The sequence below is a fragment of the Solea solea genome, chromosome 12 (genome assembly GCF_958295425.1).
Source record: "Solea solea chromosome 12, fSolSol10.1, whole genome shotgun sequence".
Classification (NCBI taxonomy): domain Eukaryota; kingdom Metazoa; phylum Chordata; class Actinopteri; order Pleuronectiformes; family Soleidae; genus Solea; species Solea solea.
The window spans coordinates 24,125,739-24,153,445 of NC_081145.1; the positions used below are offsets into that span (position 1 = coordinate 24,125,739).

General features: G+C 39.0%; 1 protein-coding gene across 1 annotated transcript in view; it reads left to right on the top strand.

Moving 5' to 3' along the window:
- cdh13 (cadherin 13, H-cadherin (heart)) overlaps window positions 1-27,707 on the top strand; it is a 285,683-nt gene that overhangs the window by 155,383 nt on the left and 102,593 nt on the right. The window contains exon 8 of the mRNA XM_058645471.1: window positions 26,995-27,173. Within this exon, the coding sequence (XP_058501454.1) occupies window positions 26,995-27,173 (179 nt within the window). The remainder of the gene's footprint in view (window positions 1-26,994; window positions 27,174-27,707) is intronic.

Genomic DNA, 27,707 nt, shown 5'->3' on the forward strand with positions numbered 1-27,707 from the left:
TGCCCAAACTACCAATTTTTAAGACCAGCCGAGTTCAGACAACATCATTTTCAGCCTGATTTTTAGGTCACCAATCAGTTTGACAAGTCAGGGCCACTTCCCCCGATTAGCAGTTGCAAATTGAGAAAGATCCAATGACCCAGTCACCTAATGACACCTTCACAACTTATTTCAAACCTAGATCTCGTTCCCTGCATGCTGAAAATGTGATTATTCCAGTAACCCCAGCCATTCTCAGGATGGGGTGACGGCAGCTCAATTCGGAAATTTGAAAAGAGCAAAAACTAACCCCTAATTTCTCAAATTATTCCTTTGTCACTTTCCTTCGTCTATTCTTGTGTGTATTTGTGGAGGGAAATACAAGAACAGCTAGTAAAACCAAAGAGAATGACTCAGGTTTTAGTTCTGACTTTGTTTTGATTGGATTTTTTTAAAGGTTGGGGTGAGAGTACTACTGATGATGTGCAATGATATTGGTATTTTCTTGACATTTTATTTGTTCAAAACTCCCTATGCCTCTCATGTTTCATGGAAGGATGATGCATATGGCATTCTGTATTTTATCAACAAATTACACAAAAAGCCTGAAAAAATTGAGCTATTTATGTTCAGTGTTACTCTCATATTCCTTTGTAGTACATGACATGTAATAAAGACAGATTAGCATTTAAATGACTGCTTCTGACACAATGGTGTAATTTTTACACCCACACAAAAACCAACGGTATAGTGCAAGTCTAAACACATCAATTTATGAACAGAAAGGCATATGAAAAACATAGAAACAAACAAAAATAAATGTATTCAAATAAAACAATTAAAAGAGAGTTAACTACTAAGTTCACTGCACGTTGTCACTGGAATTAACACAAAATAAATTATTGAAACAAAGTTTTAGGGATGGAATTGTATGTTTGCTGTGAGGAATTCCATGTGTTTGATCATTTACGTTTGTCTTTCCTCTGCAAACACAATGCAGACAAATTAAACCCAAAATTTGGGTGATAAATCTTGTGTAATTGGACATGATATGGTGTAAATGAAGATATTTTTCATTGCTAAATCTCTGTTTGTGTTCCAGACTAATTTGTGTTTATATCAGAAGTAATTAAGGCCTGAGCTCCTGCTGAGAGGAATGATTCTGGTCCAATCCTCTGCTCTGCTCTCTGCTCTTAAATACAAATACACACACACACACACACACACATACAGGCTGGATTAATACAGCTTGGATGGTAATATTAATAAAAACATCTATCTGGTCATGTGCAATTTGTGTTAAAGTAAATGTTCTTCAAATCAAATACATCTTTTTCGTTGACATTTTGACTTTCCATAGCATTAAATTAGTAACATGTTGTGAATGTCTGCTCTGGCTCATTCCCCTGACACACAGTTAAAGCTCACTGGGATGTGTAAATGGAAAGAAGCCCTCATTACTGTCAGTGTTAATTATTATTATAATATATATTATATATATATCTATAGACATAGATATATATTATAATGATTTTTTTGTTGTTGATAAAATGTATATCCTCCATAGAATAACAGCAACAGTGGAATGGTGCTATATACTTGTTGTCTTATGACTGTAACATGTTATACAGCTGTACTTCCTGTGTCATAGTTTCACATGTTAGCATTCTTTAACAACAGGCAAACAGATATCTTTCCATTCCCAGAATCTCATCACCACTTTGGCTAAAGATGCAGCAAAATTAATTTTATTCTGTTTGTGTGACTCATTGGAAAACAATTACTAGACTTGGATGATGTAGCAGAATAAGTTTGTTTGTGACTCCTCAAAAATGTGTAGAGGTTGATACATTTTGATGTTAAAAATAATAGCACAAAAGTGACTATTGTAGTGCTTTAGGTAGCTGAGAGGAAATGTGCTAATGACCAATTTTGATAGACTTGTATACATGCTTATCTATGTGTCATTCAATCATTTTAACTTGAAAATAAAGTGCAGGGTTAGTGAGCTGTAATCCTGCCCAAGTTGACCAAAACCTATGAAAATGACCACACGGTGGATACACCTGCTTTATGCTGAGCACCTGCCTGGAATCATTTCTTCTCTACCATACAGACAGATGATTGCAGCATTGTCTAAGCCACAGTCATTGCGGTCTCTGTCCTTTGCCCATATGCCACTGTCATGTTTGCTGGTGCCTGTGGCTCGTCAATCCTTAAGCATTATGCTCCAATTTTTCTGCTGCAGCATCACATCTGCCAGATACAATGCCGGGCAGCGCCCGCATTCTACCAGCATGCAGAGGAATAAAAACCTCAGCGAAAATAAAAGGTGAACACAATCAATAGCTACTTGCTAGTGCTGTACCTTTGGTAAGTTTGAAGAAGGTTAGAAGTACGATTTAAGGGGTTTTTGGGTTCCAACTGCAGACAGTGGGGAGGAGAGAAAAGGAGGAAAGAGATTGATTCAGGAGATAGATAATGATCCAGCTGAGAGATTACACCAAAAGTGGCAGGTAATTTGTAGCATGATGGTGCATTACAGTCCCTACTCTCTCTTTCCACCTTTGTCATCTCGCTCTCTCTCTCTCTCTTTATTGTCCTTTTGTTCCGTTCTTCTTTTGACTGGAGAGCAGTCTGCCCAGCACCCTACCAGGTGACCCACTGTCCCACAATGCCTCATTATCAGCTTGTCAGACTGAGAAAGCCTGGCAAATTAATGCCCAATGTATCTACTGAGGCTGACGCCCAATTAACTCTGGGACATTGTTGTGTTAGGATAAATTAGTTTTCCCTCCTTGCACCTATGTATGTGTGTGTGTGTGTGTGTGTGTGTGTGTGAACACATGTTGCCATTTGGTTTAGTTAAATAAATCTGGTTTCCAGTGGCTAAAATCATATTCTGAATAACGAGTGATTGTACGTGCATGTTGAGTGCGCGTCCTTACGGCCAATGGATAGAAAAGCTAGATCCACTAGTATGAAACTCTAAGGATATTCACTCATTTATATGCATCTGTTCTCTTTTCACAAGTAAGGCATCATTGATTTTCCTGAGCCTTCTTAACTGAGCCATCTTCTTTTGAATTACCATAGGGAGCGATATGCATTACACCAGTGAGAGGCAAAAAATTGCATTCTAAATGGGCTTTATTTTCAATAGTGATTTGATCTGAATATATGTGAATAGGATTTTATTTGGATACATTTCTGTGGTTTGGAGTAAATTATTTTGCTCCCCTGTGGGTTTTATGTGGTTCTCTGCGTCATTCCAAAGCTAAATAGAATCAGCATCCATCTCTCTCTCTCTCCTCTTCATGCTTGAGTGTTATGTAGATGAGAATTTGGATCTAATTTCAGAGAGCGAGTTCTGTGCAGAACTATAGTATTATTGTGTTTTATGGCAGTGTGTGGAGAATGGGGAATTCGAGGTGGGACGGTGGCTCAACCCACAGCATTAGAGTGCTGCTAATCTATTAAAGAGTTTCTTTTCTCTTTTTGCCATTACACACAGTCCCACATCACCTCAGGTTTGATTATCGGGTCCCTCTCTCCGGGTTTTGGCGGGGATCTACTCCACTCACTCACACACATTTCTCAAAACCCTCAGAGCCCAACTAGATAAACCAATCTCTCCCATCACCCCATCACTGCACCACCTTCCTGACAAGAAAACAGAGCTGTTTTGCCCATTGCAAAACCCCCAATGCACCCTAGTTTCTCCAATTAATACTATCTCCCCTGTTTGTCTTACAAGACTGATCCCAGTCGGAAAGCAGCTCCTCAAAAGGTCTGCCATTTTTTTTGAGCAGATTAATCTTTCTGAAGAGATACTGAGCATACTGAGTTATGAATTGTACAGGTTGATCTTATGTTGCAGCAGCTATAAAAAGTTAGTGTGTAGTTAAAAGGATAGGCTCACATTTTACTCCTTACAATACAATTGCCACACTGCAAATACTTGAGGCTTTATAATGGTTCCTCACAAAACATCATTCAAGCTACGAGACAAATTGATGTGAAATCGGTGATCACCTCCTTAAAAGCCACTTTTCATTTATCCCATCATATTTGGGTCATGGAATGAATAAAACCTTCTAACATGGCTGTAATCATGCTGTAATGTTAGGTACTGTGCTACTCTTATTCTACTCTTTGGCCCTGGTATTAACAGCTGTTCCGAGTGATCCAATCATGTCCAAAAATCACATTCGGAAACGGTTTGAGGACACATGTGGCTCCATTTCTGAACATACATGAACACCTGTCCTCAGGAGGGATTAGAGACCACCTCCTCAGGTGACATCACATATTTCACCCATACATTGATTTCATTTATAGTCACTGACATAATATTAGCATCAGAGAAATCTATAGTCGTACTTGTTGAAACTGTTGTTTTGTTCTCCCAGACACAATGTCTGCGTGTTAATACCTGTTAATGCCTGAATGTGGCCCAGAAATGTAATCTTGCATTTCTGTCCTCATATTGTTTCCAGATATTTTACCGTTAACCCTCGCTTAGCAGGATTTATTAATCAGCCGTGATTTTAATTTAATACACCATAAGTGAAACTAATCCATGTAAGTGCTCCAATAGCAGTCTGGATTTACTTGGTGTTCTAATTAGCATAAATATTCAAGCAAAGGCCGCCACATCACAATGTGTTTGAAAAGTGTACCAAACATTATTTGGTAGACTTTTTAAAACACATTTTCTTTAAGCATTTACGTTGATAATTACTGCACAATATTGAAGAACAATGTATTTATAGCTTGTTTACTCCAAGAACAACTCCAAAGAGAAAGGGAATAAAATGACATTCTCTTGAATGAACATAGAAATGTCAAAAGGATTCCAATTAAACTCATGATTACCATCATTCTGGCTGACTGGCGTAACCCGGAATGATATTGTTACGTTTGAACGAGCGTAAGAAATGACTGGCTATCATCCCCACGACAAGCTTCATTCTGGTTTTCGTCTAAGTTTTGTGACACTTGGATTCTTTCATTAAGACACTGATCTGGCCACAACATTTAGAGGAGAATATGATTGGAAGAGACAATCTTAAGACAGCCTGTCATCATTTCAACACACTCCTGCTTCTCATAACAAATGACTCCTGCGTTCCGCTGTGTTTTAGCCAATGACTACCCCTTTCGCACTTTCTTTCTTAGATATTGACAAGTTGTCCACCACTGGGTATTTGGGCTTCGAGAAACAACAGATTGGGAAAAGGCAGAAAAAAAAAAACAACTTCATGATGGAGTATTGATCTGGGAATGTCAGACAAGCAGAGATGACAAAGTTCACACATGAGAACAGGGCGGCAGCCTGCTGTGCATTTTCAACTGTAATCAACTCTGCACAGCAAACCCATGTATCCATCAGCCAGGAATTACATGCTCTTGCCATCACTGTAGTGAACTACAATCATCTGGTTGCCGCTCCTGTCAAAACATGTGGTTCATGCAGCAGCAGTAATGGAATTGTCAAATCCTCGATATCGTGCCACATGCTATTTGCCACCTTTTAAGCAAAGGAATTTGTGTTTGGTGACATTTTACCACTGAATAATGAAACGATGGACACAAATCAATAGGAATGGACAATGCGAAGCACCCGTGTTTGAGAGAAGGCAGTAACTACCTGTTATGGATGGACGGTGATATTGATAAGAGGTTTGAGATGGGTGAAGCCATGTGAAGTGATGGAAAGATGGATTTGTGTGTCTTTCTTTTCTCCTCTTCATTTGTTTTTATTTTCTCCCTGACAGCTTGAAAAATGGTTCGGCAATGAAAATAAACATATAGCTCTTGATAAAAATAGAATGCTGTCAGAATCATATTTCCCCGAAGCTTTATAAAAATTGCTTTTCCTGCATTCATTTATCAACAAACACACGGGTTTGTTTAGTCCCATGAGGAATCACTGGTGCAGTATTTATGTTCCAGACAAATCCCTAATTGCCTCCATGAATGCTTTTATGGTTTTGAGCACTCGAGGTAATCTTTGGCGTCTGAATCGATTCCTGAAAGACTGCGATAGTAATTGAAACAGCAAGTCCAGCATATTTTATTAATAATCACTGACAGATAAAGATGATAAATTATACCGGTATATAGACTCTAATCTGTATGCTAAGGATGCTATGAAACACAACCCGTTTTATGTCACCCTGGAAATTTTCATTAATTATAACAATATTACCCCCATGTTGGATAAGCAACACTGTATTTCTAGGGGGAAAACATGTAAATTTAACTGTTTACATTCCATCCATGCACTCAAATTTAGAGAAACCAATTAAGATTAGCTGGTCTGATACAAACTAGCGTGGATTACGTTTAAAAACATGCTTTACTTGGCGACCACGCTACCAAGTGAGGTTGTTGTGACCACTCATAATTCAGGGAACATCAGTGTGTTTAGTAAGAAAATTAACATTCATTTAAAATTAATTGTTTGAATATTATTAATGTTGTTCAATAGCCTAACAGTAGGTTACTTTACTTTTTTTGTGTGCTCACCGTGAGGTTAGTAATTAAGTTTCTGATTTCCCAGTGACTGTGCAGCTGCAGGGCTTTTCTCCGTACAGACTTCAGCACTCAGTTTTTCTACAGTATCCAACTGAGTCCATGGCAACACTTTACTTATTTATTTTTTTACAAGCCACTCTTGCTGTTGCAATCATGTTCTCTTACCATCATCGTATAATGTTCCATCCCCTGTTGCCATAACATTAAACTTAGTGTGAAGCAGATGCTACCGTGGTCATGTGGTGTGATGCTGGTGTGTGCTTGCTGGGAGAAATCTTGATGATTGAGTCATTTTATTTCGATTTTTTTTTTTTTTTTTTAACATTTTTTTCCAGAATGTATGAATACATTTGTCTCTTTATACCTCAGCACTGGTGTCAGTCATGGTTGGAGATTTTTTTTTCCCACTTGTCCATTTTTAAGCATATTTCACTGAGCTGATTTGGTTTTGGGGGCCACACGGTTGGTGTAGTGGTTAGCACTCTTGCCTTTGCAGCAAGAAGGGCCTTTGTGCATGTTCTTCCCGTGTGTGCGTGGGTTTTCTCCGGGTTCTCCAGCTTCCTCCCACAGACCACCAACCCTCATGTGGAGGATAAAGCGGTAGAAGATGGATGGATTTGGTAGAAGGTCACTGTCACCTCACAAAACACATTTATGTGTAATAGCAAAGGTCCTACTGTTTTGTTCTGCATATACAATTGTGGACAGACATGGTCGTCAACTGCTAATGCATTACTAATTAGGAGATTAGCGCAGTATTTTTCTTAATAATATTTCACACAGATTACTCACAGTTATTGTGTGAAGGCCTTTCTCCACACCATGGGGAAAAAAAGCTAAACATCATAGTGATCGTAACAAGGCAACAGGCTTGCTATAATGAGTGAACAGGGATCATTGACGGTGCCGGTTTTCTCTATTAAAATAACCTTGTTATCTCTGCTGCAGAGATAATTAATTAAAGACCTGACAACAAGTTTGATGATATATTATAGTCAAGCCATGAGGTAATGTATGCACACTGTAGTTGTTATTAGAAAATACTTGATTTAAACACTTAATTATTAGAGACATACACTGATAACGTTTTCCTACGACTGTGGGAAAAGGGAATTGATAAAAACTTGTTCCACAGCAATAAGTTGATATCTGTGAACTTTATTTGTTTGTTACCTCGATGGATTTTGATGAACTCTTGTCAGTATGTAGGTTATAGGTTTGTCCTGTAACTGGATGCTTTTTAGTGTCGGATTTTAGTACATAGCTACCCAGTGGGTTGGTTATCACTTAATCTACTGTCTATTTGAAAGATATGTTAATAGATATGTTCTCAATGAATCTAAGGAAGAATAAGCACATTCACATTTTTTTCCTCACACAGATTTTCTCACTTTTACTCATTTTTTTAATACTATGCACATAATCTTTCCTCATTTTGAAATAATTCACATAAAGTTGCAGCTTCCCTGCATCCTCTTTCCTTTTTTTGTATGAAGGTTTGGGGATAATGGATGGTGGCTATTGCCGTATGTGGTGCTTCCAATATATCATACTATTGTATCATATTTAAAACAACGAAATAATCAAAAATTCTTTTTTTAATGCAGAAATGTTATAGTGAGTCTAAAAAAAAAAAAAAAAAATCCTCTCCCATCTCATCTGGCCTCTTTTGCCATCTCCCCAGTATAAGCACATTATAATTGTGTCCTCAAGGACGTGTCTCCTTGCTGAACTCTGTTTGCTTAGCTTTCCCACTCAAGGCCTCGTGGCAGAAAGTGTACAGTGCTGAGCAAAAAAAAAAAAGAAAAGTGTCAGCAACTTTAGACTTAACGTCCAACTAACTGTATAAGTATTTATAATGCTGACACCAAAATGATTCCAAGAGACCCTTTTGAAATGTACAAGTGGAAAGTAGCACAGACACACAAGCAGCAGGTCGACAAGGCAACATAACTGTGAATGAAATAAGGAATTGCTCCAATTATCAATCAATTTAAACACTGAAGTTTAGTTTGTAATAGTTTTTTTTCAAAGCTTTGTTTCTGAACCAGTTAATCTCTCATCGACTTTCTTGTTGCACACTTAGTTTGAACTACAATGGTGCTATGACTATTTGTCTTTGAAATGACTGTATGAGAAAAGAAAAAGACATAATACCAGGGCTTAATCTATGACTGTGACTGAATGAGTGTTTATTATTTTGAACAGAATCAGCTTTTAGACCATGTTTGATTGACAGTATTCCAGTTGAATATGCAGTTAAAGGGCCTATAAGTCTGGCAAAGCTTGTGAAAAATGCAACTGAAACCCTGGAAGTCGCTGTGTGTCGTGGAACTGGGATCTAGTTTTAGTTTTTATGTCACTTGCCCTCTAACTTTTAGCTACAGCCTCTGCTTCAGTGGTGTATTCCTCTCTGGTCATGCACTGTGAGCCAGCAAATCACTCAATGCAGTTTTTTGTTTTTTTGTTTTGTATGGTATTGCCAGAGGTCGACAGTCATAGGCTTGTTTTCTTCTTCATTTATTGGCATAAAAATGTTTGAGAAACAAATCACAATCCCCAGATTAAAGCTAAAACAGTCATTGTCCCAAGGTGGAAATTTCTTTTCACAGTCACATGGACACATTGAACAAACAAACCCTTCTCTGTTTCAGGGTCCTATACAGTATCTGCAGCCTGGTTCAGTTCACACGGGGTAGGTGTAGGGGGAGTGGATGATTCTGGATGCGTGATCTGGGTTATACTTTATTTAGCACGTTGAGGAAATGGTGCAACAGGACGGGCCACAGTTTACAAACTGTTGACCTATTTAAGAGGCAGTGTAGATATTTAATGTCTTTCTCTGTGTGCATGGCCTGTTTGTGCGCTGTCAAGAGATGTTACTCCTGGCTTTGACATCCCTGTCCTATCAAGCACAGAGCTGAATGGTCTCCTTACTGAAGCAAATGACACTAAGTTGCCTCATTCACTTTCAACTCCCCGCAGAGGAACAATGACCTCAAACATGTAACGAAATTACAGTAATCATAGTATTTCAGATTCAATCAGTTTCATTCCGTGTTGAGGTATTGCATCCCTTTCTATTGGAATGAAAAATTCCCCTTCTGTGTATTTCCACACATTGTGAATTCAATATTTGTACTTTTTGTTGACAGTGATGTAAACAATCAAAAATGCCTGAAGGCTCCCGGGGCCTGAGGTGGTTGTACTGTATATTTGATGGACCTGGACATTCAGTCCGCCATGGCTGATGTATTCTTGAGTGACATTTTATCTCGGCAATCTTGTTGATCTTAATGAGATTTCTGTCCTTCGTTGGTGTGTGTGTGTGTGCGTGCGCGCATCAGCACGCGTGTGTCTGTGGTAGCTGCGATTAAGTGGAAAAGAGCTCCCATCAAACAACGTGTTTCTGACAGTGAAGGCTTACAGCTTATAGGAAGCCCGACCTTGGGTGACCTTGGACTGCTGACTGGACTAAGGAGGCTTATTTGACACTTGCAGGGTTTTCTCTCTGAAGTCTCATTCAGGTCAATTGGCAAACAAGTTTCATCTCTATGAGCCTCTGATTTGTGTCCATGTACATTAAATTAGAGTGAGGGGGTACAGTTTGTTGAAATCCTCTTCACACCGTGAGAGGGATCAATAATTTCACTTGTCCAAATTAAGTCAAACCACATGACCACATGAGCCAGATAGTCGTACATCACCGAAGCAGAGACCGTGGCCAGAAGGTAGCGAGATAGACACTGCAGCCAAAATTCACAGTTCCACTATAGATGATTTCCAATGTTTCGGGTGCATAGCTTTGATGACAGGGCAGATGTGATGGGGAGGGATGTAGATATAGCTTTTCCTGATTTAAAGTAACTTTTCAGAAGTGTTATTATGTTATTATTCGGCCTCTTTTTGGTCTTCATAAACAGAAATAATGTAACATTATTTGTATGCTACATCCTTCTTCATGAACCAGGTTCTGTCAAGCAATATACAGCGACAGTGCTGGGTAGGCGGGGGCAAGAAGTGTTTATATGTAAATACTATGTATGGCAGGTTAAATTTGATATTTCAGGAAAACAACATACAATCTTTACTATTTTTAACAGCAATTCTGCCCGTGCAAATTCATCATGTACCTCCCCAAATTTTTTTTTGGGGGGGATAGAGTTCTACTTTGTTTAAGTGCTTTGCATTTGTGTGCTCATATTGTGATTACTGCCCTGCTGCTATTTAATAGACATGCTGCGAAAGCCCTCACAGAACAACGCAGGCCACTGCATTAAGCATGCACCCTTGGTCTTGCTGCTAGTTGCATCAGAAGTAAAAGCATAAAAGAGAAGTACAAGAGAGGAGCTTGGATCTTCACATTTCACATAACAGGTTATTGTGTTTTCAGAGTCGACTGCCTTTTATGGAACATTGGCTTTAATGCAGCAGGTGTTCTGAGATGAAATTTTTTGATATAGATCTGTATTATGGGTTTTTATCTCTGCCACTGAAGGTCTTACATGGTCCACTTTTTGTAAAGGTTGTTAAGCCTTTTCTGCAGTGAAGAAAACCACTCCACCACGTTCCACTAGTTTACAGAAAGTGTGCAATACTGTCAGATACATGTCAGCATGTCATTCTTTGTCAACAAATATATAAAAGGAATAGCCTCTTATCAATCATGAGGCTTTGACCATGTTTCATGACAACACAATTGAAAGTGTAATGCACTCAACACCCAATGTAGATTTCTGTTAATAGAAACAACATAGGAGAAAACAGAGAAGCCAGATTCCGTATCTCCAGTGAGTTTTGCACGACTGCACATCACAAAAGCGACAAGTCAAACCTAGACAGCAAAAACAAACAAACAAAAACATATTTGGTTCAGCTACTGTGGCAGAAGGGGCGTAGATGCAGTAAATTAAAAGAGAAGATGAAGTATAACTACAGTATAGGTGACTTGGGACCAAATGTTCCATGTAAAACAAAACAAGATGCCCGCAATTGCATTGTCTGTAATACAGCTTTGTGATTTCCAATAATATTCTGTATTATGGGTTAATAATAATAAGTATATGCCATGTTTCCATTATGGTATGGGTTGGTTTGGTACAGTGTGATATGGTTTGGAACAGTAAAGCCCAAGGTCAGGCTTGCTGACCTCGTACCTTTACTTAGTCGGTTGTAGGGTGTGTGGGCTGTGCCCGATGGCCACGTTTTTCTGTCGCCCAATCAGCTGACTGTTGTGGGTGGAGCCAGTCTAGCTCCACCTGGACCGTACGTACCATTTTACTCTGGTACCCCAAGAGAAGGGGGGGCAAAAATTGAACAGTTGGGGCTGGTTATTTAAGTACTATTACTAATCGTACCTTAACCACTCGGAAGAAACACGGCTGTAGTGTCTAAAACCCACTGCACGGACACTTTGATCTCGTGCTCAGAGCGACTGCCATCCCTCAGTTTTTCCTTTGAACGATCGTATTGAGCGATCCCATTTGTTGTGACAAACACCCCACACCCACCCCAGTCTTTTCTGTGTGGCATCCATCAGCTGTCACTGTCATCCCTGTGACTTCCCCACGCTTCTGTTGTTAAACTCCGTTCTTCCCCATCACTGAAAGAAGTCCAGTGTGCTTCAAGTGCAGAGTGTGAAAATGTAATACAGTACCAACGTGCCTCTTACCTCATGGCAACGTCCACACTGACATCGTATGCTCGTGTGTGCGAGCCTGTGCATTGCTGTGACAAAAAAAGAAACAGCATCCTCTTATGATGAGGTTTCCATCACTCTGCCAGTACCAGAGATCATAATTTGGCAAAACAGCTTTTGTTTCTGTTTCTTCAAAGCATGCACGCTGTCTGCTGTACTAGAGCGTAAAAGGCATTGTCTTCCTAACAGCCTGATGTCATCCTCCAATCACTGTCAGTGCACTGCCCTCCAACATCCTGTACTGCAGCAAACAAATGGCAGTGCAGCTCAAGGATATTTTTTTCTTTTCTCTTTTCTTCTGCACGGCATCTACTCTCCAGACAAATACAGCAGAAAAAAAACTACTGCTGTGTTAGTACAGAATAAGCATTTTCCTTTTGTTTGCCTTCTGTTTTTTGGTCCTCCTTAAATTATGCAGTGCATGTCAAAGGGATTTCTTAAGATAGAACATATATTTTCACAAACAAGATCTCTCCAGCTTTGGTGCTGTGTCTCTCCAAGCCATTCATTTCTCTTCTGTCTTGCTCTTGTCCCTGTGCTCGGCCGCACATAGCTTGCTGCTCTGCACTGATTGCCTCCTTTTCCTGGGCGAGATCAGATGAATGCCCACTAATGGATTTTCAGTTCTATTCACTGAGCCCATAGTGCAGAATTAGGGGGATTTTCTGAGGGTAATTAATTGAAGTGTCCCTTTAAGGGGGAAGTATCTTTTGTCTTTTAATTTAGTGAGTGGAGTCATTAGATGGTCCGCGGTGAACTGGTGAATCGGACATTCCCAGCTGAGTTATGGGGGGGAGGTTTTGAGAGTTCCAAAGGTGGTTATCATCCCTGGGATCTAATGACTACACGGGAACATTATTGTTAATCTTGTTACTCATGACCAGAGGGGTTGTGGGATGATATAGTATAATGTAATATCATTTATCTATATAGCTGGATCTTCCTATTCCACATCAGTTTGAGCTGCAGGACAACCTCCTGTCGCATATCTGCATTTGAGCGACTGGCTGCATCTTGATGCAACTATGTATAGCCTCTGACCAGAAGCATCTGTCTTCGTGAAGAAGTACAGCCAAAGATTTCAGCTGTAACAGCCACGATTTAGTTCTTCTGAAATGCGTTTTTCCTTCTCCATCTATACTCAATGATGAAAACACACAGAGCTTCTTAAAGTAACAGTAATGAGCCTTCGCAGGAGCAGCTGATTGGCCAAAAAAACAGCAAAAGCACTGGGATGTGGTATCACCACACCCCAACTTGGAATCAGTTCACAGTGATCAAACAACCCAAATTCAAACACAAAGTTTATGGTTTTAAGACCCCCCCAATACTGTGATTTGAAGCATGGAGTGGCTTCTTTGTAATTTTTCTTTGTCTACCCGACTTGTGCTGGGCGAACTTGTTGCTGGTTTTCTTTATTATTTGTAGTTTTCACACCTGTATGCAGTTTGACATATGGATTTGACACGTGTGTGATTCTATAAAGGATGAGTTGAACTGCGGAGCTTTTTCAGCCCTTCATGTTCAGTCCCTGTTCAGACTCACAGTTCTCACTGGGAGCCAGCACTTTTCTTTCCTCTCACTACCTCACAGACAAGTGGCTGCTGCGCTCAACGAGACTGACATCTGTCTTTTTACATCTGCTTGCAATACAAATGTACATGACTGGGCATGCGAGGGATATCATCCACATGTGGTTGCCTTGCATAAGGAGAAGCCTATTAGCATTTTAGTGAATGTCTTGCTCTCCCTGTGCATGAATATGACCAAATTAAAATGACAAATATGAGAACACTCTCTCTGACATACACACGAGCATCTACTCAGTGCATTTTGTTGCCATAAAAAGAATAGTTGCACGCTCTATATTTGATTCTTTCGTCCAAGTTTGAATATTTGCTGCATTTTGAATTTTGTTTTGGCCAAGCTGCTTTTTAGATGAAGAAATATGCAGTGCGTGGTTTGTTTATTCAGAAAAGCTTTCAACTTAAATTATTTGATGAAAAATGTGACTGAATGCATCTCCCAAGGTGGCACAAATATCAAGAATTATTTCATTTTAAAGACCTTTAGCAACACCTCATCTGCTCTTGCTTAGTCAGTTTTGATCCGTTTGTAACAGTTTCAAGGCTTCCACCTACGCCGGCTGCCTTTTAATCAGATAGCATTTACAGCAAAACCAGTCAAATCAGGAAAGGTAAACATTGAATTAGACTTCTTAGTATAGCCTTCTCGCTGAATTCGACACGCAGTCACAAAGAGGACACAAACAATTTATGATTTGCTTGAATGCATTGATCAGTAACGGTTGCCAAAAAAAAGCAATGGCTCATAACTTCTTAATTGTCATAAAATCTTAATTATTGATGGAATGGGCAATGTTATAAATTGGGCGTTTGTGATGAGGATATGCTCAGACATCTGTATGTATGTAATATGTACTGTATATTTAAATGGCACCTGTTGCATTAGCAAAGGAAAAGCACATTTGGTGTGGTATGGACATTCTTAACTTGTCATATATATGTGGTTTAATAAAGGATGGAGATAAATGATCAGGGCCAAGTGGCTATTTATATTTTAAGATGAAGAATTTGCACAGGGAAATGTGAAAATATAAAAGATAAGAGCTAAGTGGAATGGCTTTAGGGAGTGAGAGGTGAAAGTATGAAATACTTCACCTAAATGTTGATAAGCTCCATGAACCCATACCTTACTTTTCTGCACATCTGCCATTGTCTGTAATCTGTCTCTTAATAGTTAGCATAGTTCCTGCATAAAATCCTGCAAGAGGTTGTGATCTTTCATTCAAATAGCTCTCCGGGGTCTTACATTTTAATGAGTTGCCTTGAGCCTTCAGTCAATGTTCCTTAGTCTAGTTAAGATGGCAGGCACAGACATTTGCCCCTAAGGCCAAGTATGAGACAGGAGGAGGGGCAGACATTCATAGCACAAACAGAACCCATGCCTTGTTTCTTGGCCCGTGAATGAGCAGTAATAGAAAAAAGGACAGATGGGTGGCAAATGAGTTTCAATTGATTTATAATTTGTGTTCTCCCTGCTTCATTTAAAAAAAAAAAAAAAAGAAAATGCAAGCTATTACTCCGTGCCCACCTGCTAACAATGGAGATAGTACTGTATAGGCATTTTATCCCACCTGTCCCAGTGAAATTATACCCTTCTCCTCCAGAGTGTCTCTTTTCTGTGGAGATCACACTTGTGCATCCAGCCATCTTTTTTTCTTTTTATGATAGTCTCATGTCTTTATGGCGGTTTCAGCTGGCTCGGTGTCTGAGCAGCATCAAGCATGGTCGGCTGTCTAATTAGGCCCACACCAAGATGCTTAATTAAGCTTAAAAACCAAGGCAACATTATATGTCACTTCTGTGCCTCCCCAGATTAATGAAATGTTTGAAATGATCGTTTTGGAGGGACATTAGAAGCGCAGGACATTTGGACATGTCTGGTAGCATCACACACACAGCGTAATTAGATTTCCTTTTAATGTTGATGGGATCATGTGGTGAAGTTTTACTGCGATTAATGCACCCAGGTTGTTGTTGTGCTTGCTGATTACTGTGTACTCTGCACAGCTGAGTCAACATTTATTGGATAGTATGGTAATAATTTAATAATAAGAAGAAAGTAATGTAGTAATTCCATCTTATTTCTATAATAATAATAATAATAATAATAACCAGGTAATAGCTTTGTGATAAGAAAGGAAAATGTGTGGCTGGAATTATCATTATTCAGAATTTCTTCTGAAGAAAAATAGATTACAAGTTAACATAAAGTTGTGAGATGACTGTAGTTGTACTGTAGTTTTACCATGTTTTTACTGTGCTGTAACATATCGTGTTACGCATGTCTATCTTTTCACAGTCAACAGCTCTCCTTTTTCTGCCGCTCTCTAAGCCCCTTACATGCAGCTTATCACCAAGTATGTGGTTGTACACGAAGAAGCGTCTAATCCTTCACTGCAGTACATGCAACTCAATACAGTTTACTGACCAAATATTATTCAGTTCAAAGAGAGAGAAAATAAATGAATCCGATATTATGTTTGATTTTCAACAAAGGACGGAGAGAATGTGAGAGTACCTGGAAATGGAGTGTGCGTCTCACATTGTTAGGATGACAATAGCTCTAGCTTTAGCTCTATTCTACACACACCTGTCAACTTAATTCTAATCTGATTAAAAGCCTTAAACAGACATTTCAAGGTGAGTTGTGAGGACATTTATAGAAAGTAGTGCCTGTTTCCTTAAAGGTACAGGGTGTATTGAATAATGAACATCTATTTATTGGTGAAGTTGCTTGTTGCAGTTGAGTATCCCATTATGGATCTGTAGGCAACTTTACCTGCTTATGAGCTATTACCATCTTCCATAAGCATGACAACAAAATGCATCCTTAATTGTTTAGATGTCGCTGAGATGTACACAGCTGAACTTGTCAAATGGGACTATCTGTGTTCAATTAAAATTATTCATACACATATCAAATTTCACACAAATCCCCTGAGATTATGATTTATTTTCCAGTTTGGACCGTTATGGGGATTTCTTGAAAAGTTTTAGTGATGTCATCAGTGGATAGATTCTAAGCAAAGTCACCTACACATCGCAAAAAAAAATTGTCAACAATTGTAGACAGGGAGTTGTTAAATGTTAACTCCTAATTCATCAAATTCCATTCAAATCTGATGAGTTTTGACAAAGATGTGATTTTTCTTATTTATATAGTTTTGCTCATTGTAAGATATGGACAGGAAGTTGCTAACAGGAGGAACAACCTACAGGATAAGGGTAATAGAGATGGTACAGGAGGGTGGGATAAAACTTATTTGTTACCAACATTTCATGGGAACATACTTGATCATCTACCCATTAATATTATACATTTTTATACATATTGTACCACTCTGTCATCAGACATTTTCACAAACTGTGGTACAACAGTTGGCTCTTCAGTGCATGTCTTTTGTTTTACCATGGCCATGTTCTGTTCTTGTCTTAATTCTTTCTGCTCTCTTCCTGTCACATCGACTTGACTTCTCTCTCTCCGCCTCTCTCTCCGCTCAATTCGGGGTCATGATGAGAGGCAATGGTTCATCTGGTCATTTTGCTCTCCGTGGACGCTCTGCCAGACTCGGGGCCTGACATTTGGCACCATCAAGGGACCTGTAGCATTCATTATGCGAGTGTGTGAGGGGGGGGGGGACACGGCTATATGCAAATAAAGAGAGAGTGTGAAGTCAGCTATGGAAAAAAAGTCTAATTACAGTAAAATCCTAAATGAAAAACATAGTTTTCAATGCACTAGAAAAACACTATATAAATACAAACAATTAGATAGATAGATAGATAGATAGATAGATAGATAGATAGATAGATAGAGCTCATGTATGACTGGAAGAGCATTGTCCCCACTGCTTATCCACTACCATGTGGCTGTGAATTGAAATATGCTGCTTAAGATAATTAAGACTAATGAAGGATTGTGTAGTATAACACATAAAAAGGAATTAATGGAGGCTTAACTGCAGGCAAAGTGAAAATTAGCAGATAACAAGAAAAACAATGCAAATTGTAATATTAAGTTCAGACACATTTAAATACAAAACAATAAAACAAAAAGAAAAGAAGAAATATTCTGGTCAGGTTAAAAAAAAACACACAATGTATTCATATCCTCTTTGCTGCTGTACATCACAGATTACACAGAGTCCGAGCTAATGTGAGGAAGTAACGTAACCATGTCAGATTACATCTGATCTGAACCATAAGTCATAGCAGGCACGTTATAATTCATGCTGGTTAACTCTATGACACGCAGCCTGTCGTTAGGTTACGTCCATGGTTCGTAACCTAACAACATGCACCTCTGGTGGTACTCCGAGGAAAATCAGAAATACTGTATATACCAGGTTACGTGATCAGAGGAATTTTGACCTTAGTGTGTAGAAAATGAAACAAATCAAATATAAAACGATAATAAATGAAATAATAATAATTAGAATCACCTTATCTCAGGCTTCATCTTACTCTAATTTTGTTATACCAGTGTGTGAAATATATGTGAGGAAGAGGAGGAGGAGGATGAGAGAGCAAATGATCTTATTGGGAATAAATCTGCCTCCTGTGAAAAGTCTGTAGCTGACTTGGTTTTCATGTTTTGAGGCGTTTTCCTGGAATAATGTATGGATCCCCATGACTGCTTCTCCAGCATGCAGTGTTAACACATCTCAAAATAAATGAATACATAGCTGTAATAAAAGAAGTAAATGTATTCACAAATTCTTAATGTGATCCATTTATTCTTTTCAAAGTTCCATTACTCATTTTTGATTTTAATTGTGTAGACTGGAGTTGTTTGCAAGGGTATTGTGTTCATTAGCCACCGTGTTATTTATAGTCTCCTGAGCCACTTATTTCTTATCAGCAAATTTTCCATTTGTTTTTAAAAAAAAAAGAGAAAATGTACATCTGTAAATTGTTGTTTTTAAACACAAGAGCACAGAAATGTAGTCCGATCAATGATCACAAATCACAGTAATCTTCTTTAATAATGCTCAATGTCACTATTCTGTTCTGACTTGTATCCTGTTTAAATTGTTCATTATCTGGTGTTTTTCGACACTTGCTGATAGGACAGGATGGAGAGACTGCATTGTAAAAATGTAGGAAAGGGGATACACAGCACATTCTCATCATCTTACATTGTCAGTTCCCGCCCACCACATCTCTCCAAATCTCTGGCTCAAGCCACTGTTGCTATTTCATCCTAACTAACTAACTAAGTAAGAAAATAATTGTAATGCACTATAATAATGCAAGGGGCCACACGGTTGGTGTAGTGGTTAGCACTACAAGACCCGGTTGGAACAAGGGCCTTTTTGCATGGAGTTTGCATGTTCTCCCCGTGTGTGTGTGGGTTTTCTCCGGGTTCTCCGATTTCTTCCCACAGCGCAAAAACATGATGCAATATGGGCATTAGGTAAACTGGACACTCTAAATTGGCCATAGGTGTGAGAGTGAGGTTTAATGGTTGTTTGTCTAAATGTGGCCCTGCGATGGACTGGCGAACTGTCCAGGGTGTGACCCCGCCTATCGCCCTATATCAGCTGGGATTGGCACAGCACCCCCCGTGACCCTGATGAAAATGGATGGATGGATAATAATGCAAAACGTGTTTCGCGTCCTTGATGTAAAAATTATTATTTCTATACAATTCATCACATTTCCTCTTCAGCTCTTTCGCAGAAATGTTTGCAAAAAAAAGTTATTTACAATTGTCGTCACATAGGAATTATAATTATGAATACATTGTTTCTTGAAAAGCTTATGAAAATCAAACCAGTCAGCTGGTGAAGTTTTGTTTGTACTGCAACAATGTGATTCATTCGTCTTCTCTTTTCACTGCAGGATTTTGAAAATGAGCCACATTGTTTTGGAAGAGGGTTTAGCTTGCTCAGTAGAATGTCTTTTCTTTTTGGCACAAATGTACAACAGGATGGCAGTGTGCCAGTCAGACAGGCAAACAGGCAGGTAAGCAGGGAACAAGGAGAAATCTAATGCAAGATATAGGCTGGCAAAGAGGCGATAAGAAATACTCATATTGCCTTCGGTTTAATGGGCTTAAGGATATATATATGTGTGTATATATATATATATATATATATATATATATATATATATATATATATATATACATATATATCTCAAAAAAATGATATCAAAAGTGATTGAAAAGGGAAGCCCTGCTTCCTCTAGCATGTCATAAAATGAATGCCATTCCCGTGGCAGCACGGTGCATTAGAACCAGTGGAAGCATTTTCTACAAAAGGAACAGAAGGCAGAATTTATATATATGTGAAATACCTGGTCCTGAAATGAGCTTCCCCTGTTGCAAAGAACAGCAACTGTGCTAAGACAGGAGAGGAAGCAACTGGAAGGAGAGGGCTGAGATAATATACAGTATATATCTTACGCACAAGCATTCAAAGACTGAGTGCAAGTAGATTATATTCCCAAAACTACTATAAAACTGTCAAATTTGGAAGGAGAAGTGCTGACATTGTGATTTCTTAAGTCTGTCAGAAGATGAAAAAGTAAAAGAAAATGAAGTTGAAGAGAGACGTGACGACTGCTCCTGCTGAAGAAGCAAAACAGCTGTTTTCATCTCAAAGCATGACGTATTGGGATATAAAGGAAACCAATGATCTTTCGAATGATCCCTCTCAATAGGAAAAGAAAGTTTGACAAAAGAAACAGAGGCAAACACACAGGTCAGCATCTAAGAGCTGAGGTACCGCAAAGTGGGCTAGTAACAAAAGAAATTACAACATTATAGCTACAGCACAATGCATCATTCCCTCAAACAGACACTCACACTGCTGAAAGCTGCCATCTGCCAGCACTGCTTTCACAAATATCACCTTTATACTGAACAGCCACAACTGGATATAGACTTGCAGCAGCAGAAGAAATTGTGAGGAGAGGAATCGAACACATAAACACATACTTCTTCTCTCTAATAGTGTTCTCTATTTCTTTTTCAATGTAAGGTGCTTTGAATGCCCTTTTATTGATAAAAAAAAACAACATGTTTCATTATTTTGTTTGTGCGTTTGTGTTATTTTTCTTAGGTTTTTCCAGAATATTTGAAGGATTTCGGGTTTATACTTCAATCCTTTCTGGTTTTTCAAATCCTTGTCATGACCCCTCTTTGTCCGTTGCATAAAGTATGTTAAAGCAACAAATGCTGAACACATTCCCGAGTATTTCATCCCTTCATAGTTTTTCACAGGAGCTCAGCTGTGGCAGAGCTGTGAGTGCTTTCCTATACTAAAGAAGCACATCAAGTATTTCAGCAGGCCTCTTGGGAAAAGGACGTTTAAATTATGCAAAAAATAATTATGGTTGCTAGTCTGATTTTGCTAAGGAAATGACTTCATTTAAAACGCATGCAAAGTAGTTTTAAATTCCGAAGTGTGGTATACTGTACAGTACTCTATGCATACCTGTTGTAACTTCTCGTCCCACACACAACCCTGCGGTGCCACCTCTGTGAAAAAAAAGTTTGTGTTCTCGGAAAGACAGAAAGAGACACAGCACATATACAATATTTGCCCGGAGGTTAAAGCTTAGATTTATATTGTAGTTTTCAGGATAAACAAGTTTGAAAAAACCCTCTTGGATGAGAGGTGAAAGGTCCTCAAAACCAACTCAACCAAGTCCGGTTGCCTACGGCTCACCACTGAAGATGACTATGACCTGAATGAATGAGAGCTTTCACAGACAAGGAAACCAAGGTCACTCAACATTTAACATCTAACATCTAATAACAGGGTTTTATGTATTGTTTAGCATGAAAACAGTGACGCCACTGAACCACATCTAGTTTATTCAGTTGTGCACAAAAGCTCAAAGTACGTGTTCAATTAAGTCTTTATAAATATGATTTGTGTTTTCATTATCCCCTTAAACATTCTCCTAAGTACTGTCTGTCCAGCATGGCTCATAAACATCGACCTTTTTTTCCTGCTTCTTAATGCCACAAAGTACTTCACCACAGTGCATTAGCTAAACTATTCAAACAAGACACAAAATGCCCAATTGAAGATATGCAAAGTCTACATTAAATAACAGTGGATTAGTAGCAAAAATTCTTAATATGGGGGCAGAGAGGTGTGGGTTTTACCCCCCCCCCCCCCCCCCCCGCCATGTGCACTTCAAGGTGAACCTTTAATGGTTAAATACAGCGTTAATCCTTCCTCTGCAGAATAATTACACAGTCCCATCTCCTTCATTACCTATACTCTGTTCCACTTCACACCTTGAAGGCGACACTGGTAGACAGGACTCAGAGGGTTCTTGCACAAACACACACGTCCGTGCACACAGTGGGACACACCGAGTGGCAGCAAATTAGAGTGTTGAAAAACGATGACTAAATTGGTTATCTTGAACAGATCTCAGTGAATTATGTTCTCATTTCGCAGGCAAACCGGGGTCTCTTGAACGTAACACAATCATATTACACGTTTTATCTGATCTCAGAGTCAAGCTGGTCCACTCGGTCCTCATCAGACCCCATAATTCCGCTTCACAAATGAGTGTCGTGTAACCGGTAAAGCATCCGTCAATCCCGAAATACAAAGTGGTCATCAGCATCAATCAGCTCGCGCGATAAACATCTAGCATTCTGTAATGGGACAATCGAGGTGTGTATAACTCGAACACTGATATATGTTGAGTATAGTCATAAAATTGTATCATGACTCATTGCCTTCTCTTACATCAGCTCCATCCTGTGGCAGGAGCCAAGGCCCACTTTTAACTGCAGTGTATAGATAAGTGGTGGGATGGATGCGAGTGCAGGACTCCTGCTATTACCTCACTATCACTGGGATCCATCAGAGATGCGGCTGGATGACACCGGCCCGGACATTACACAGTGAAGACAAAGACAGTGTAGAGCATGTCTGTAAACACTGTGCGCTGAATGTGTATCGAGTTACTGCATAATGAGCCGTTTCCTGTAACGTAGGCAGGTTTTTTTAAACGCTTCAGCTCTGTGTGACAGCTCTGTGGTGTTTGCTTTTTGTTGTGCTATTGAGTATATGTGCTCAGTGCTCATCTCTCCCATCCATCGTCCGTCTTCTATCCTACACATGAGGTTCACTGGTGCCAATCCCAGCTGACATAATCCTAAACATAAAATGGATCTATTTAGTTATTTCTTTTTTTGTTATGCCACAATATGTTCCAATATGAGAGTGATTTGTTTTGAAAGGTTTGTGTTTAACTCAGATTGAAGGTTGAAACGTTGAAGGTCCAGTATGGAATACGGGTAAAAATACTCCACAGACCAGAAAAGATGTAAACACTCTTCCACTCTCATTGCTCCGTCCTTCTTCTTCTTCTTCTTCAGTTTATGCATCATTGGTTTTGTGGGTGGCCGCTCGGGCTACACTGTCAAACTTTGGCAGCCTCCACAGCAAGGCTCTTGTCGATAGTACACATAAAAGGCTGATGTTAAGGCTATAAGAAAGCCAAATGTTGTTTTTTTTAAGTGATTATATACTTACAAAAACAGAAGCACAAAGCACATTTAAGTGTAAATTTAACTATATAACATTTCTGCCAAAAAACCCTCCTAAATGTTACACATTGGACCTATAACTCATACAGTAGTGTGTGATGTTTTCAGACTATTGTTTTTATCCAAAACATAATGTAAAGCAATCATATTCTGGAAGCACAATTAAACGTATGTGTAATTAAAATGCGTTATAAAAGTAAATGGAGAGCTGAACAAAGAGCCTCCTTTTTGTTCCTAACACAGAAGACATGAGCAGGCCTGACAGACGAAAAGAAAGCATTCACAGATGCATGTTGTGGATTGATTTCATCACACAGGCTAGTGGATCATGGAGCTGTTGCCTACAGCTAACTTCACTTCTATATCTCTCTCAAAACCCCAGAGGAAATCATTTGGGGGGAGAGGCAAATCTGTGGTCGCCACGGGGGAGCTGACACATTGTGTAAAGCCAAGATGAAGCAAGAGTACGTAGACAAAACAAGATAGAAAAAAAAAAAAAAAAGGATGGATGCGATGCTGTGTTTGAGTCTCGTCACGCAGACACACAGACTCCAAGGGTGTATCAGCATGCGAGTGTGAGTGTGCGCAGTTTCGATTTAACACTACGTACAATAGATGTTTCAAAAAACCTGAAATGAGATTTATATTAATTAGATTCAAGTGACTGAAAGAGACCAGGAGCTGACCCGTTCCATTCTCCAGTGGAAATGAGATCAAAGGAGGTTCAAAGATGAATCATATTGTGCCTTACAAATACTGAACGCACATTTGTGAATTAAAAGCACTTATTCATGAGGAGCAGAATGCAGCGAAGAAATGGCAGCAGAGGTGAGCGCACAAGGAAATGGTGGAGAGACAATCTAAATGCGAGTGAAGGGCGTGTGAGCAAGAAATACACGACATTTGATAAAAGGAAAAAAACAGTATTCTCACATACATAATATATGAAAGTACTCATAAGTTTACTGTATATCCTTATATTTCTTAACTATTTTGTCTCATATGTATGTACATTTCATATATGGAAAGTCACCATGAATAAAGGAAGGTTCCTTGTCAGAGGTAAAAGGAAGTGGCTTTATGTTAGGAAACTCAGTTTTGATCAGACAAATTGCCTCTTAGCATTCAAATGAACTCAAAGGAGAGAAAGAATTGCATACCCATAAATACTGATTTGTCATTTCCTTTTACAATTATAGTGTATTTTTCCAAGAACGATTTACGGATTGTAGTTATTCTATTTACGTGGAAAAAAATCACTTCGGCCGAATCACTTCCAAATCTGCACACATTTTTGAAGGTAGGATTGATCCTACCTTCATAATCTCTGCGTTTTCATCACAGATTGACTAGCGTTTCAACCAGAGGAGTGTTTGACGACACGAGCGTGAGCGTGACACAAACACCGTGCGGACATGGAGAGCTGGACTCAAAAGAGACACAACCTGTTGAAATCGGAACATTTAAACAAAGCAAGGACATAATTGCCAGTTATTTTGCTATTTAACACCTTTAAAGGGCTTTCTTAGGTTAAAGAGGTTAAGTTAACTTTGTAAAGCCAACCTTCCTATTTGGAGGAAAATCAGATATACTGTTCCACTGTGTTTACTAAGGTATGTGATCGGAGTGGAGCTGAGGAAGTTTGACCGGAGTGTGAAACAAATAACAAATTATAATATATTATAATAAATGAAATGATAATAGAGTCACCTTATCTCTTGCTCCATCTTAATCTAATTCCACTATACCAGTGCCTCAGCATATGTGCTGATGAGAGAGCAAATTATCTTCAATTCCAATTCAATTCAATTTTATTTGTTAAACACCAAATCACAATATGCAATATCTCAAAGTACTGTACATAGTGAGTCAAAAACCTTTACAATATTATAGAGAGAAGAGAAACCCAACAGTTCACACAATGTGCAAGGGAATGAGTTCCAGACGGACAGCGAGTCCAAGCCTGTGAATAGCAGAAAATATTGACATAAATCTAATTCCATAGATCTGGATCCTGCAGCTTGCAAAATGAGGATACAGAGAGAGAGGACAGGCGGGAAAGACACAAACTAGGGAGAGAAAGAACAAAGTTAATGACATGTCATAAAGTCATATTCATTCTCTAAGTGTATTATTGGGAATAAATCTGCCTCCTGTGAAGAGCCTGTAGCTGACTTTGCTTGGCCTATTTACACCATTGTTATTTAACGTTGACGATAATGGTGTTACTTCCAGAGTTTCCTATTTTCTCAGGTGGTACTTGGTATGAAAATATTATATCTTCAACCCTATAGAGGAATACACCAGTAACATGTGTACAACATGCATATAACGTGCAGCGAAATCAATGCTCTGCATCATAGTCTAATTTTCTGTGATTTTCAGCTGTCAAAGGGGTTTTTGTTCCTGGATGTTACATCATTCTGGTGTCAAATAATTATTGTAAGATTTATATATCCGTATTATATAATATTATGGTGTACGATTTTGGCGTTCCCTCAATTTTATGTGAACAAGTTCTGTTCACACTCAAGTATCTTGGTGTCCGTGCAGATGTTTAGCTAGACATATATCTCCAAAGTAAAGCGTTAGAATTTCTCATACTCATCTCTTTAAAGTCGTAACTGCAAGCTGCAGCCGCTTTAATTAACTGATAAATGAATCACTAATTATTGCTGCCTTGAGCTTCGTCTTTATTAATTGTTTTCTGAAGCTATTTGGTCTTAACACGGTTATCGAATCGCATGTTTGATGCTGTTAACTGACCCTGCTTTGGTTGGGTTTTCATTTGTAAAGGAGATATTAATCTCAGTGTGACTTCTTAGTAAAATTAATAATTGTGCTGATTAATGCAAGGGGGCCAGAGAATGCATCTATCTGAGATAGAACTGCACGTTTATGTGTGTGTGTCCTCGTGTGTGTATACACACACACATTTGCATGTGAACATTTCCGCGCGTGTAGATTTTTCGAGCTCAATCGGTGCAATTGTATCTCATCACTGACAATAGACAGAGATTGAGGGTTGAGGGTGTGTCAAGGATTGCCTCCTATTTCAGCTCAGCTGCAGCAGGCAGCGTTTCCATTTTTGTTCCTATTACCAAATGAAATGCACCCTGCTGTTACAGCTGACTTGAGGCAGAAAACACATTAATCGAAAAGGCAAATTTTGTAAGTGGTTGTCTGGTGAGTTGTAGTCTGAAATTGCGCTTTTTGAAAATGTCCTGCTCGGACTGCTCTAATTTTAGAACAGCAAACATATACATAAGATATATGGTGTGGAAGGCAAGATTGTTTTCAGTGAGATGGGCTGGCTGAACAGATATGGCCGGAATAGACTGTGGAAACATGGGCCTACGTGCAGCTATTACAGCAAACTAGGAGTGGAAATTCAATTTTGAAGGAGTTTTGCAGAGATTCAACAATAGTCCGATATTTACCTATTTCCTTTGCTTATTTCTAATTTCAGGGGCTGCTTTTCCTTCAATGTTTTCAGACATAATCAGTTTTATTGTTCACTCCACTATTACTCTTACCGCTCTCTTCTCAAAAAAAGTAATGATTAATTTAATTCATGCAATAATTCATATTGTATATCTACAATATCTTCCATAAGTGTGTTTTGCCTCGGACTCATTCCTGTTCTTTGTCGTCTTCTCCAGGCACCACAGTGATGAGAATGACGGCTCTCGACGCAGACGACCCCTCCACGGACAACGCGGCGTTGCGTTACAACATCGTCAGACAGTCACCTGACAAACCGTCCCCGAACATGTTCTACATCGATGCAGAGAAAGGCGACATTGTCACCGTCATCTCCCCCATACTGCTTGATCGAGAGGTGAGTTAATGTGTGTGAACACTTGACATAAACACTGACCTTGTCAGGACCAGTAGTCCTCATGGAGACAGAACCCTGGTCCTAATGAGGTAGAACTTCATTTTCAGGAACTGGTTACGTTGAGGGTTTTTTAGGTTCAAGATTTTAATTGTGATTAGGTTAAGATTAGGGTTACGCATTAACTAGGTATGGTTAAGTTTAGGGGTAACACTTTGTTTAAGCTGTCGAATTGAGTGGAAGTCAATACAGTTATCTGTTATCTCCTTAAGACATTTTCACTGACCTTGTCAGGACAAAACCTGACCTGATGACTAAAACCTAGCAGAACTCTTTTATGAGGAACTTTTGGGGCTAAGATCTGAATTGTGGTTAGGTCAAGGTTAGGGATAACACTTTGTTTATGCTGTTGAAATGAATGGAAGTCAATATGAGGCTTTAGCTGCACAAACCTGTGTGTGTGGCACACACTACGTTTTCTCCAAGTCTTGTGACATTTTGAGATGCAACACCTCGCCAATATTGCCACCAGTAACC